This window comes from Coenobita brevimanus, chromosome 51 (assembly GCF_032717465.1).
Source record: "Coenobita brevimanus isolate Jiangsu-jjx chromosome 51, ASM3271746v2, whole genome shotgun sequence".
In the NCBI taxonomy this organism is placed as follows: domain Eukaryota; kingdom Metazoa; phylum Arthropoda; class Malacostraca; order Decapoda; family Coenobitidae; genus Coenobita; species Coenobita brevimanus.
Genome location: NC_137004.1, coordinates 30,474,331 through 30,489,402, shown reverse-complemented (window position 1 = coordinate 30,489,402; position 15,072 = coordinate 30,474,331). Strand labels below are relative to the sequence as shown.

Genomic DNA, 15,072 nt, shown 5'->3' with positions numbered 1-15,072 from the left:
TATCTGTTTTACCACCTTATACAGTTGACTGTGCCTTTTGGGATGTGTGTTGTAGAATGAGGTCATCTTGGCCAGTGTGAGATAATGTTGCAAACAAATCCTCTGCAATTGCTGTATATGCAGTGATGCAAATGAATATCCTTGGCATTGCTGTGGGAGTGCTGATCAGCTCACAGACCGGTGTGCATTTATCTCCCAGGTGACCTGGAGGGGGATAAGATTTTTGTTTCTTCTCCCCCTGATATAATTTTTTGTCATTACAGTATACAGTACAGTATTTATAATCTTTGTGTCAGTAAATTACTATAAGTTACGATGTTATGAGTAAGGATGGTGAATATGGATGCTAAGACACAATAAAATCAAGTAAAGTTGTGGCATTGGTTATAATACAGCAATAAAATTTACTTCTTTCCCTACTTACGGTTTGTGCATGACAAATTTAGGAGTGAATGGTACGTCGCACCCATGTATGGTTCATTGCACTCACATTAACTTGTGTTCATGATATTCTTAATTTAGTTGTAATAGACTCCCATGAGGGATATTGTATGCAAATGACTTGATGTTTATGATATTCTTAATTAGGTGTAATGGACTCCCATGAGGGTTATTGTACAGTATGTAAATGACATGATGTTGATTGCAGAGAATGAAAGGGCAGCAGAGGAAAGATTTAGGAAATGGAGAGATGGAATTGGGCACAGGGGTTTGGGAGTAAATGTGGATAAAACCAAAGTGGTGATATTTAGGTCTCTGATGGTGGTATGATCAAAGCAATGGGAGTGTGGCCATGTGCAGTTTGCCAGAAGGGTGTGCAGTATATGTGATAAGTGGGTGCATAAAAGATGTAGTGGTAGTGGTATTAGAGATAGGCTGTGAAATAATACTGATTTCGTGTGTGCGGTGTTCCTGGGGGGAGAATTTAGAGACAGTGAGGTGTGAAAGGACTGATCTTGCTGGAGAGTCTCTTGAGTGTGTGGAAGAGTTTTGTTATTTGGGGGACATGTTATGTGCTGGAGCTAGCTCAGTTGTTAGATTAAGGGGCAGTTGGAGGAAGTTCAGGCAGCGGTTGCCTCTCCCAACAACTCCATTCTAAGGAATCTTTGTAGCAGCATGTGTTAGGAGTGTAATGCTGTACAATAGTGAGACATGGGCATTAAAGGAAGGTGATATTCATAGTCTCAAACATAGTTCAGTAGAGACATGGGCAGTAAAGGAAGGGGATATTCTTAGGCTCAAACATAACACAGTACAGTAGTGAGACATGCGCAGTTAAGGAAGGGGATATTTATAGGCTCAAACATACAGGAATGATAATGATTAAGTGCATGTTTAGTGCATACTTGAATGTGAGGCCTGGGAGGTCAAGGATTGCAGTTGAAGAGTTGAGAGGAAGGATGGGACTGGAGTGTATCGGTGTTGTGATGAGGGGTAGATTGAGATGGTTTGGGCATAATGCAAAGATGGAGGATGACAATCAGGTGCAGGAAGTGAGAAGTGTAATTGTTGGGGGCAGGGTTGTGAGAGGCAGACCAAAGAAAGACCTGGGACAAGGTCATTAGGTGTGACCTTAGGGCTAAGGGACTGAATAGGGAGACCACCACCAGAGATTGGGCAGCATGGAGAGCTGCCATTGGGTGACGAAGGCCGATGTATGCAAGCATGTTGGAGCCTTATATAAACGATTCTGTATGAACTTTGCCAAGATCCATGATTACTTATCAGTTAAAACATGATGGATACATATTTAAATATACCATTATGTAATGTAGTGCTCTAAAACACCTGAATAAAATCTACAGGGAAGAGAAGAAAAGAGAGTTAAATTAGGTGCTTTGACAGATAATAAATCTGTGATCAGTGAACTGAGAGAGAGAGAGAGAGAGAAAATATATATATATATATATATATATATATATATATACAGTATGTGTATATATGTATATATATAAATAGGAAAAATATTGACAATGATGTGGGCAAAAGAAGAGGCTGTTGTGATTGAAAACATATCTCTAGTTCAGCCATAAGTCAAGTAGAAAAGACAGCATTGTATGCCCATCTCTTGCAGAAATGGGGAGTAACCACAGGCAGTAAAGTGAAAGGAATTCTCCCAGCACCTATCAGATTAGCAACCAGAAGACCCTCAAGCTTAGTAAAATTTCCCTTCTCTCTTTCTCATTTCAATTATGTATTCATTGATGTCCAGGATTAGGATTTAGGACATGATTTTGCATTCTGATGTTTTCTTCCTGCCTTCCAAGAAAGTAGCATAACAAATGCAGGAAACATTTTCATTGATTTACGTGTCTATCTGCATGTTTAACTTGCTGCGTGCCAGCTATTTTTAGTCCTGTGAGTTGCCTCTGTGCCGGCCATTTTTGGACCTTTTTTCTTTATTGGCTAAAATGATAGATTTTGATGTGAAAAAAATTAATTTCACCATTAAAATGCTTGCCGAAGCTCGGAAATGGGTTTTATTGAGTCCTGCATACTCGTGTACAGGTATACCAGCTCTCTCACGCTCACCACGTAGGTGAGAGAAAGCCGTTTTCTGTGTAAGGTATACTCAGGTATTTATGCTGGGAAGGTATAGCAATGTTCAGTACACTTTTCTGATTACTTATTACTTCAACATCTGTCACAATTTGCGTATCTTTCTCACTGTGAACGCATTATCTTACACTTACCTGAAGATAGGTACAACCTGACTTCATTATGTACAGTCCTGGCACTTGCAAGAAGATATTTACAACTTGACTTCACTATATAGTCCTTACACTTAGAAGAAAATATTTGCAACTTACATTTATATGAAAATATTTACAAAATGCCTTCACTATGTACAGCACTGGGTTGAGGCACACAGGCAGAGTGAGGCAGAGCGAGCATGAGGGGGGGAGCAAGTGAGTGTATGGCTTTGACAGCCTGGCCTGGGGGATGGTAGAGGAGCAGTTACCATACATGCCTGCCAATTTTTACCCGCGAATCTTGAAAAATGTGGTCACAGGGAATTTTTTTATTTTAAACCGTTTTAAGATGGCACTGGTACTGGCCATGGAATTATGTCAGACTGTTTTAAAATGGCACTGGCACGCAGCGAGTTAATATTGTTTTGAGGGTGCTTCTGGATCTGTATGGGCAATCACCTCTAAGTGCTGGGGTGTACGGTGTGTAGTAAATATTGCGTACTCAACTTAGTCCTCAAGAGAGGCAACAACCAGAAGTGTCAACAACAGGTGGTTTTTGATTTGCAGCGTTATTCAGATTTTATGCAAACGTTTTTCTACTAATAGTATAATCCGAGGCAACTACACCATACTTTTTTTCCACTTATTTATTGTGCTGCCTGCCTTTTTAGACCAGAGTTTGAATCCTGGTGCGAGCAGCTGATGTTCCTTGACACAGGTGTCCATCCACCCTTTTGGGTTAGTGCATAAAATGAGTACTTCAGCTAACACCTGGGAAAGATAACTGTGGTACCGGTAACCTGAATGATGCAGTAACATTGTATCCCGTGATACTGGGTGAAAAACTTGCCACTGGCTAAATGGCATAAGTTACAAAGATGAGCAGTGGGGCTAAGCACCTCATGGTGTCTACCTTTTACCCTATATATTGCTTTATAGCTTTATATAATGTCACTATCTTATGTCTGATTTACCTCCATACAGTAAGTCATTCCTTTAGAAAGTACATATGTACTGTAGTCTAATTGGAATCATAGATGGATTTTTTTTTAGATGGCAAGTTGGGACCAGGCTAAATTTATGGGTACTCATGAGGTGTACTATAGTGGGTTAAAAGGCTCCATGTACGGGGATTCTGTATGCAGCGATGCCTAGGGTAACACAGTGGTGTATATGAAGGAATGACTATGAACTTAACTGCTTTGGGCACCAAAAAGGCCCACGTCTGAGGAATTCAGGATTTAAGCATATACCATTATAGTTCCTTTGGGTTGGTGGAGGTGGCTGCCGACTGTGAGGTTCAGTTTGGGCTCTGAAACAGTGACCAACTTGTTTCCTAGTGATGCCATTGTTCTTTCAGCTGCCCACTTACTCTCCAGTACAGCCCCCTGGGCCTCTGCCTATGCTATGCTGCCTCTTTCAGGTAGAAACTGTGCCTTTCCTTCATTGGAGTATGTTATTGCAGTTAGTTCTCATTATAAATCAGGAGTACATTCCAGAATATAACTTTTGACAAACTGCCATATCGTCTTTGTACTGTAGGTAGTAGTGGAACTTTAATTGCTATTTTTTCTTTTATTTACTGGGTAGTATTAATGAGGAGATCAAGGGTGGATCTTTGTGCTGTGCATTGATATAGTATTTTAACTCCATTGCCCTCAAACAAATTTTAGACACCTGATTTTCTAGAGTTAAGGCACTCCATCCAGATATGGCCCATGAAAGGTTCATTCCAAGGGGTGGTTGGGGTTTACTGCTGGTCATTGTTACCATGAATGTTTATACATTACTGAGTAGCCTAGCCTCAGGCTCGTATGCTCCTGATGGGACAGTAATTGATGGGATTGTGGATGGATGGTTGAAAATAGAAAAGAATGTCAGAAAAGGGTGACTCTCAAGATTTGCAGTACATAGCCAGTGAGTTTGCATTTGATGTGTGAGAGTGGCACAGTAGTGTGGGACATGAATGTATCGGTGTTAGGCTAGTAAAGGTTGTGTTCTGAGGAGGGTGTGTTTTTTAGATATGAGGGGCTACAAGTCTTGATATATAACTTTAGATGCTTTTAATATCTAATATAAGTAAGCTAGAACTTTATATATTTTTTTAGCATTTTGTTAAATGTAGGTAAAAGTGTATGAGGGAGGTAAAATGAGATCTTGTATTGTGTAAAGAATGTGGGGCATGGTTTGGAGGATGGGACTGAAATAACCATTGTCTGGTGGAAATCCAGGTCGTTGTGTTTATATATTTATTTTTTATGCAGCTGCTTCACAGCCCTGAAATTACACATAAAATTCAAGGTCAACTGTAATACTGTACTGAATATCAAAAGTTTTCAGTATGCTTAAGAATTACCAGAATATAATTTTTATGTTACATTACAGTACATATGTCTTCCTTTGGTGAAAACTCTTAGACTTGCTCTTGTTTAAATTACAGCAGCTATTTTTCCATATAATGTAGCTATCTATCTATCTATCTATCTATCTATCTATATATATATATATATATATATATAATATAATCTTTTATTATTTCAGATTTTTTTTTAGTTGACTGACTGCACAATATTTTCTAAATGCAATTCTAAATTTAACCTCCACAGATGGTGGTGGAAAATCTGCAGGAATGGATGATCTAATAAACCAGATCAAACAAGGTGGTGTGAAGCTAAAATCAACGCGACCTTATGGCTACGTGGGTAAGAAACCAGGAGAGACTGAAACAGTTGCCAAGGAAAAGCCAGCTGATGCTGTCCAGGAGATGAAGAGCATACTGGCCACCATGAAACGGAGTCGGCATGGCAGGCTCAAGCCATCCACCATCTCACAGGAGTCCAAATCCAGGAGCACCAAAACGAAGAAGAAGGAGAAAAGAGAGTCATGTGGGGAGAAGGATGGCAATAGACAAAGTACAAATGAAAGCTCTAGCATTACTAATGGAAATCACAATGATACAGGTAATGATGACAACACAAATAAAAAGCAAAGGGAAAATTTATCAGAGAGAAATGAAAACTTTGTTAAAGAGTCATCTCCACCATGTGTTGAGAAGCCCAAAGCAAAGGAAAATGCATGTACAAACTCTGAAGAGAATGCAAATGTTAGTGAAAGCAACATGCAGAATGGCAGAGACACACATGAAAACACACCATCTCCAGAGGTCAATTCAGAATCTCCAGACGACAATGCCACGACAGCAAATACATCATTTACTCTGAAGATCAGCTGCCCATATGCTGCTGATGATGAGGTCTCAAGTCGGGAGGCTACCCCACCTGCTTCAAACTTAAGGAAGTCCGAGGAGAGATCAGATGAGGAAGAAGTAGACAGCAGTCAGCGTATCTCTCCTCCTCGGGCCATAAGTTCTACCACCATCTTCCTCAGATCCAGCCGTAGTCCATCGCAGGAGTAGTATTGTAATTGTTCTATAATGAAAAATGGGCAATGAACATGAATGTTCATGGAGCCAAATATATCTGAAAATCATGTCAACTTAAGTCTAAATAAAAAGTTGGGAGTGTGTGTACTTTACTGTATTCCAAGCATTTTCTTGTTCACTATGAAAGAACTTTATTGTGATTTTTATGGCCTGCATCATAGCTTTACAAAGCATCAAATGAATGCTGGTAATACTGTATATAGTGTATAAGGTAATGGACTGTGAATGATCACCTACTATGATAACAGTACTAGGCTTAAGCTCTCAAATCAAGCCCAAACCTTGTTGTGAGAGTCTTTTTTATGCCGTCCAGTGCACAGTACTGTACTTTGAAAACTAGTGGTTAAACCACAGAAACACAAAGACCATGTCAGCAGAGATGCATAGTCAGAAAATTTCTTGTTAAATATTTAATACATTTTTATTCACACACACACACACACACACACACACACACACACACACACACATTGGTAGCGAAGACAGATAAACAAATTATAATATCAGGTAAACTGAAGAAGCCAGATAACTATTGCCTACCATTTAATGAGGTGACAACTAAAGCTTAGGAGCATTCATAATTAACCATAAAGAATAAACTTTATATAATGAAAGTGGAGGCATTTTGCACCTATAAACACTATCCTGATTAGTGCATATTAAAAATATTATTAGACCAATTTGGTTTTGTCTGTACTTTTTAACTGAATTCTCAGTCACTGCAATATAAGTTTATCTTGTAATTTTAGCCCTTGCTGAGACATAACTAAAGTACAGTGCAGTATTGTCTGTTGATCTCTGTTTTATAATTTATGTAGATATATTGTAGTTGCTGTTTTTATGCTTAAAGATTGCAGTGATAGTAAATAGCTTGCTTTTTCTGTAATTTATAGATCAGTTATTGATTTTCTGTGAGTGATATGTTAAGTATTTGTAAGATAGCATTATTATTATTATTATTATTATTATTTTTTTTTTTTAATGGTACTTAAAATTTCCTACAACATTATATATGAGGCAGTATCTGACAACAGTATATGGAGGTTGCTGTTGACCAGACTCTCGTAATGAACTTGTTCGTATGATGGAGTGTATTCATCCATGGAGATACTGGTTTTACAGTCATGATGCTTTCCATAAAATGTGACAAGAAAAATGTCTATAAAGAATGACTACTGTATAAAATTTATGTTAATGGTGACCAATGACTGAGGCAGTATTGTTTGATTGTTTCTAATGGAGGCTTTTTTATTCTCTGTAAGCATTGGAAATGTACTATATACAGTACAGGGTGACACAAATGAAACAGACCTAATCATGGGACTAATCTGGTGTACAACTGGGCCAGTATTATTTGTGCCACTGTGTTGTAGTAGCAACATTAGAATACTTTGGTTACAAGTATCAATATAGTAATGTATTATCCAGTAACACCTTGCAGTAGCCAACCCCCCCCCCCTTTTTATTTATTTTCTATTATTTTTTTTTTTATTAATCAGACAGCACTTTGACCTACATTACATGTAGGGTTTGGGGGTTTCAGACATCCTCCATGTCTGTGATCCTGCCCAGCACTGTAGAACTATTGTTGATATTTGTTTTGCAAGTATCACAGGCTATAATTTGACAACAAGTAGTTAAAGGTCATATATGCTTCCAGTAGTACAATAAAAAAGTACCGTACTGTACAGTATAAGGAATTAATTATATCTGTGACCATTGCTCCATTCACACAAGATGGCATGCATACCAAAACAGCCAACATGAGGTACAGTATTATAGTTTGCTTAGTTTTGTGCATCTTAAGTATTACACATTTTCAAAAATAATGTACAGTATTATTGTTGATATTATGGTCAGCTGTGGTTTGGATGAAATATCCAGTGCTGACTAACAAGTTGTCAGATTTTTCCTTTGTACTGGATGTTTGCTTGTATATAGTTTACTACAGGTTTTTCTGTCAGCAGAGTGACTGGATTAGTGTAGCTGCAAAAATAGCATTATAATCCAAACTGCTACCATTGCTGCTCAGTAGTGTTATGCTCGCCAAAATACACCAGTCACTACTTGTGTTTTGAGCACGATCGTTAGCTAAATGCTACTTTCTGGACAAAATATAGCCTGTATGATCAACATCATAGTATGTCCTTCATTGTATTGTACTGTCATCTGCACTATTCATTTTTCTTGTATTATTTTTATAATAGCATCAGTGTATGAGGCATCTAGCAGTAATTAAGATGATTTAGTTCTGTCTTAACTTAGTCATTACTGTGCCTTGTACCATCCCTTTCTAAATGGCCTTCTGTGAAGGTGAAATATATATATTGCCTTAATAAAAGCTGCTCTTTAACACCCTATGCTAAAAGTTACTGGGACAAATTTCAGATCAGGGTCTGGGAGAGACATCTTGGAGCCCAGGTGCTAAGGAATGTTATGGGTCTCTGACCCATCAGCCATATTGACATGGCACCTCCCCACCCACCCACTCACCCCAGGAATATTCAAATTATCTCCATTATTAATCATAACATAATATACAGTCATCTGTGCTCTGTGCATGAAAAAAGAAAAATTATTAGATCTCGCTTCTGTACAGTAATTGTGGGCAAACTTTTGTTTTTGGTCATTTTTTTTTTTCTTGCTCGCTAGGCCTCGCCTTACCCCATCCTTAAGTGGGGAAAGAGGTCTTTCTGGACCTCCTTTGGGCTGTGGCCCTGATGTTTTGGTACATTACCATCAATCAATACGCCTCTCTCCTGAGCCCTTTTTTAGATAAGCTATTGCAAAATAGTAATCAACAATATTAAGTATTGATCTTGTTTACCAATACAGGACTGTAATTAATTCAAGTTGCATTTAGCCAACCTGAATTACAGTAGCTGGGAAGTACAGTTTCAAGGTAACCCATTTACATAGAAGCTTTGATGGTAAACATGACAGACTGTAGAGGACAAGGTGCAGCAGAGTAGGATGGGTGTAGGCGCACAGTAAACATTTAATCAGTCATATATAAAAGTTAAAGTTCACTGAAAGATTTGAGACAGACTTTATATGAAAGCTGCAGTGACATAATGATGTAAATAAAAAGGCTGTTGATATGATGCTGAACATTATTATTATTTTTGGACAGATGGATGTATGGTTGGTTTTAATTTATACTGTTTTACACTAGGGATTCTGACAATGCATGAACTTCTCTGACTGCCCAGATCTGCAGAACTGAGACAGGTGATTGATCACCATGGCAGACCTTCGGTCCAGTGCACTTGCAGTGTAATGTTATCAGATGCATGAATGCCAAACAGTGCAGCACACTAGAGAAGTATTCATTTGTCAGATTTGTGAATGCCAGACAGTGTGGCATTATATGCTGAATAGTGTGAAGTGCACCTCTCAGAATGTACGTGTTACCTGTAGTGTAATTAACGTATATATGACTGTAAAGATAGGTGGTGTCGGGTGCAGTCTGTTGCTCTTGATACACACTCTCACTTCCCAAGGAGTGGGAGATTTGCACAGAGTAGGGAGCAGCTAAAAGTGGCCTTTTTCTCTCATCTTTCTGTCCTAACTGTCCTCATCTTCTCTTCTGTCCTACCTCTCTTCCTGATATTTTCATATTTATTCCGGCCTTTATTTTCCCTTTACTCCTATCATGTGACATGTTTGGTTTCATGACATGAATAGTTTAAGGACTTCCCATTGATGCTGACCTTTTGTCCGTTACAGTACTTTTACGTGCCTACCTTAGTGCCATATGGCCATATAATGGCTTGGTGCTAGTTCTTCATTCTTCTTTCTTTCCTAACTTAATTTGGATGAATATTTTGGTGCTGTGTACATAGTGGTTGTAGGGGTTGGGATGTCATTCATGTAGGTGCAGGTTGATAAGAATAGAAGATAGATCCCTGAGGTACACCATTTGGGATCTTTTTCTGTTTGTATTTTTCATCACTAAACCAATCCTACTAATTATGTTTGTCTTCCTGCTAAGTAGTTATTGAGCCATTTTTTGTGATGCTCTGTATGTCTGTTTAGTGTTTCGTTTGAAGGGAAATGTGAAATGGCATTGAAAGCTGTAATTTATGTCTTTTTCTGTTTCTCTCTCTCTCTCTCTCTCTTTTTTTTTTTTTTTTTATGCCATCAAATATTTGCTGCAAGAGATTTGTGAGTAGAGTTGTTGTGAATGATGTGCTTGAAACTGTGTTCTTTGTTGAAGGGGGTCTGTAAGCATTGGTCATGTGAAAGATATGTAATAATTTAATAAGGGGAGGTTTGAGAAGGGTGATAGTTTTGCATGCTTTTGTTTTGTCATTTCATTTTAAAAGGCTCCAACATGCTTGCATGTGTCAAACTAATGGCAGCTCTCCAGGCTGCTTGATCTCTGGCAGCTTCTCTATTCAGTCCCTTATCCCTGAGGTCAAGATTAATGACTTCATCCCAGATCTTATTTGGTCTATTTCCCAAAACTCTACCCCTAACATTAACACTTCTCGCTTTCTGCACCCAATTATCATCCCCCATCCTCTCCACATGCCCAAACCATGTCAATCTACCTCTCTTCATCACACCACCACTCCAGTCCCATCCTACCTCTCAACTCTTCCACTGTAAGCCTAGCCCCTCCAGGCCTTGCACTCAGGGATGCACTGCACATCCACCTAATCACTGTCCTTTCTATATGTTTGAGCCTGTGAATATCCTCTCCCTTTACTGCCCAGGTTTCACAACCATACAGCATTACTCTCCCAACACATGCTGCGTACAATGATCCCTTAACACAGATAGTAAGGACCTTTTTTTATTTTATTTTTTTTTTCTGTTGATATGAGTAGGTACTGGCAGTTGTGAATGTAGTTAGTTATTACTGCTGTTGTTACGACCTCTGGCTCAGCAAGACATGAATCTGGACTACAGACATATTCTCAGTCATAAGTTTCCTTCTTAAGAATTGCTCCTGCATTTTTCTTGCTCTGCCCACAGAGGCTTTGACTTTACATCCATTTCTGTAGTTCTTCACCCAGCAACCTCTTACATTCTTTTCACACTCAGATCATTTTTATTCGACTGTAATTATCACCTTAGTAACACTTTCAAAACCCAGACATCTAAAGTCATTGCACAATTCTAATTTCAGTATGCTCAATTCTGTGAAGATCTTCACTCTTTACTGCCCACAGTTTACCACCATGAAGAACTGCATATAGAATGCCAGTAATTCTCCTTTCAAATGGAGAGTGTCTTGTTTTGTCAGTAAGGACATCAGCTAACTGAATATCTTTCAACCATTTTTGTCACAACAGAACTAGCTTCAGCACCACCATTTGCATAAATCACAAAACCAAAGTGCATCAGCAAGTGGATTGGTGAAGAGTTAGTACCCCTTCCATAAAATAACTAACTCAAGGTCAAATGGCCATCTCTCATGGGATTATGGCATCTGACTGTACAGTAGATAGATAGATAGATAAAACCAAAATAGCAAAGTTCATCAGCACACTCAACCCAAAGTCCCTATGATAATCTTTTCCAGGCATAGTTGGACCACACTTTCCCCTTGCATATAGCACCCTTACAGCTAACTGGTTCTTACACAGAATTAAGAAAAGGAGACCACTATGAAGTTGACAAGCATTATATACAGAGAGTTGTCATACACATTACTGTACTGTATTTAGATTTAATTATAAACTGTATCCCATTTAAGTAGGTTCATGTTACAGAAAACTACTTTTCATAATGTACAGAAATTACATAAGCATTTTTATACTTTTCTAGCCTCTCTTTGTGCTTCTATAGACCTTTCTTTAACTTATTTTTATCTGAGTTTTAGCATACAAGGGACGAAAGGTGTGTTGAGTACTGTACTTATTGAGTGTATTGCAATAATTCTTCAGGTTTTTGCCTTGTTCCATCGTTTCATTTTTTTTTCGTTTTGTTTTTGAGGTCTCCAACATCCTTGTATGTGTCAGCCTTGATCACCTAATGGCAGTTTTCCATGCTGCTCGATCTCTGGCAGCTTCCCTATTTAGTCCCTTGTTCCTGAGGTCACACTCAATGACCTCGTCCCAGATCTTTTTCGGTCTACCTCTCTTTACTCAACCCTCAACATTAACACTTCTTACTTTCTGCACCTAATTACCATCCTCCATCCTTTCCACATGCCCAAACCATCTCCTCATCACAACACCAATACATTCCAGTCCCATCCTACCTCTCAACTCTTCCATCATAAACCTAGCCTCCCATGCCTCACACTCAGGGACGCACTGCACATCCACCTAATCATTGCCATTTCTGTACGTTTGAGCGTGCAAATATCCTCTTCCTTTATTGCCCAGGTCTCACTATACAGCTTTGTACTCCTAACACATGCTGCATACAAAGATCCCTTAGCACGGAGGGAGAGCCCTCTCAATGTCAGGAGAGGCAAGAGCTCCCTGAACTTCTTCCAAACACTCCTCACTCTAGCTCCAGCCCCACCTTCAGCAAATAAAGTGTCTAACAAAACTCTTCCTTACACTCACGAGACTAACCAGCAAGTTCAATCCTTTCATGTCTTGCAATCTCCACATGCCCTCCCCGACACACCACACACATGAAATCAGTGTTTTCTCATGGTCTACCTCTAAAATCACTACATCTTTTATGCACCTACTTATTACAAACTCTGCACAAGATGGAATTACTCCCCATGCCCTTGTGGCAAATCGCCCATGGCAACTCCCCCTCTTCTTTGACAGTACTGCCTCTTGCCCTAGATACCATCACTTTCCTTTTATCTGCGTTTGCTCATAAGCCCTCGTAACCTATACTATCTCTCCATTTCCTAAATCTTTCCTCCGCCTCCCTTTCATTCTCTGCAATCAACACCAGATTATCAGCATACAATACCTCCTATGGGAGTCCATTTCTGGAGTCACTTGAGAGGGCTTCAAGTACCATAATAAACAACAAGGGGCTCAAGACTGACCCCTGATGCACACCAACAGTCACAGAAAACTCCTCACTCAAATCTCCATTCACCCTTACCTGGGTCCGAGCACCCAAATACATGGCCATAACCAACATAACCAGCCACTCCTCGATCCCAGGCTTTCTCATTGCCCTCTTCACCACTTTTGTGAAAGTCCTTCTGCAAATCAAGAAAAACAAAATACAGTTCCCTTTTTTTTCCTATACTGTATATTTTTCCTGAAGCTGTCGAACAATGAATATGGCATCAGTGGTCCATTTGTCTGGTGTAAACCCAAATTGCATCTCATCAATATTCACTCTTTCTCTAATCATATTACATAAAAATCCATGCCATATAAAGTTTGTGAAATTGTGATTGAGTAACATTGGCAGAGGCAGATATTAGTTAGGAATGCCAAAGCAGTGTGTGGTGTGGCAAGAGTAACAACAAAGAAGAAAGGTACGGCATGGTGGGATGAAGAGGTTATGAGAGCAGTGGAGGAAAAGAGGAAGTGGCTGAAGTGGATACAGCACAGAGGTTCAGTTGAAATAAGAAGTGAATATATTGAGATCAAGAAGCACATAAAGAGACTGGTGAAGAGGAAAAAGGAGGTAAATGATGATCTAGGAAGAAAAATGAATCCAAATTACTCTGAAAATAGGTTATTCTGGAAAGAGGTGCGGAAACGTAGAAGTGACAGTGGAAAGAAATGTGAAAGTGTGAAGGATGTACGTGGTAGATTATTAACCAATGGGGATGAAGTGCGGTAAGAACCAGATGGAAAGAACATTTTGAAACTCTCATGAATGGGAATTACGAGAGCAAAGTGACTGTTGACATGATTGGTTTTGGGAATGTACAAAGAAGGACTGCAGTGCCAGGAAACATGACACCCACAAAAGTGAAGAATGCTGTGAAGCGAATGAAAAATGGGAAAGCAGCTGGGGTTGATGAGGTGCATGCAAAGATGATTAAGTTTAGTGGAGGGCACAAAATGAAGTGCTTGTTGGAAATATGTAAGAAGCATGAATGAGTGAAACTGTGCCAGTAGAGTGGAAAAAGGCAGTGATTGTACTCCAGTACAAAAATAAGGGTGAGTAAAGTGAGTGCAAGAATTATCGTGGTAGTTAGGAAGGAAGCTGTACCACCAGCCGATCAGGGTGGTACTCCCGTGGGGAATGGGAATGCTGGTGACAGGGAGAGCTGGAACTCCCATTTCAATAGCTACTTAACCATCCCCCTTTGCTGACCTTTCCAGTGTGATGCTAACATGGAGAGTAGACCAGCATGCTCTCCAAAACGCATCCTCTATCTATCTCATACAGTACACCATATGCACTTTACATGTCACACAACATATCCCACTACAGTATGTCACAGGGGTTGATACCAGCAAGGGCATGTGGCTAAAAAACTTTGCCCCCACTGCCTAATAGCAGACCTTTAGAGGGGAGGCATGATGAGGGCTTTGCCAGTATAGATTGTGAGGCCAGGGTGAGATGGGGCTCGAACCTGTGCTAGAGGGTACAGGGCATTACGGTTCCCAGGCTTTGCCACTTCCACCCATGAGAGAGGGACCCGAGCCTGAGAGTAGTGCCCCAGGAGGTTACCCTATCGATGGGTGTATAATGGCGGGGCAGTTACAGAGCCAAGATGCGCTTGAATGGTGTCCTTTAGCTGTCCTGACAGGGTGCCCTGAGGACATTACCACAGCCACTGGTCAAGGCTGGTTGGCTAGGGGTCCCAGATCCATTGCCTGGACCTGGGACTGTGCAGTGGTTGGGGCCTGTGGCATGTCTCTCCCCTTTAATAGTTTTACTGATTATGACCAAGTTAAAGAATGAAACTCAAAGCAAGCCTGAGGACACTAAATCACCCAGAGGGATCAGAGTGGCATTGTGGAATGTGGGAAGTTTGGGGGGTAGAGCAGGGATAGTGGTTGAGACACTGAGTAGGAGATGGGTGGATGTGGGATTTGT

General features: G+C 39.8%; 1 protein-coding gene across 1 annotated transcript in view; it reads left to right on the top strand.

The window, feature by feature from the left end:
* Positions 1 to 6,487, top strand: part of LOC145400100 (uncharacterized) — a 117,896-nt gene extending 111,409 nt beyond the window's left edge. The window contains exon 11 of the mRNA XM_080272608.1: positions 5,292 to 6,487. Within this exon, the coding sequence (XP_080128734.1) occupies positions 5,292 to 6,108 (817 nt within the window). The 3' untranslated portion in view covers positions 6,109 to 6,487. The remainder of the gene's footprint in view (positions 1 to 5,291) is intronic.
* Positions 6,488 to 15,072: the final 8,585 nt, after the last annotated feature.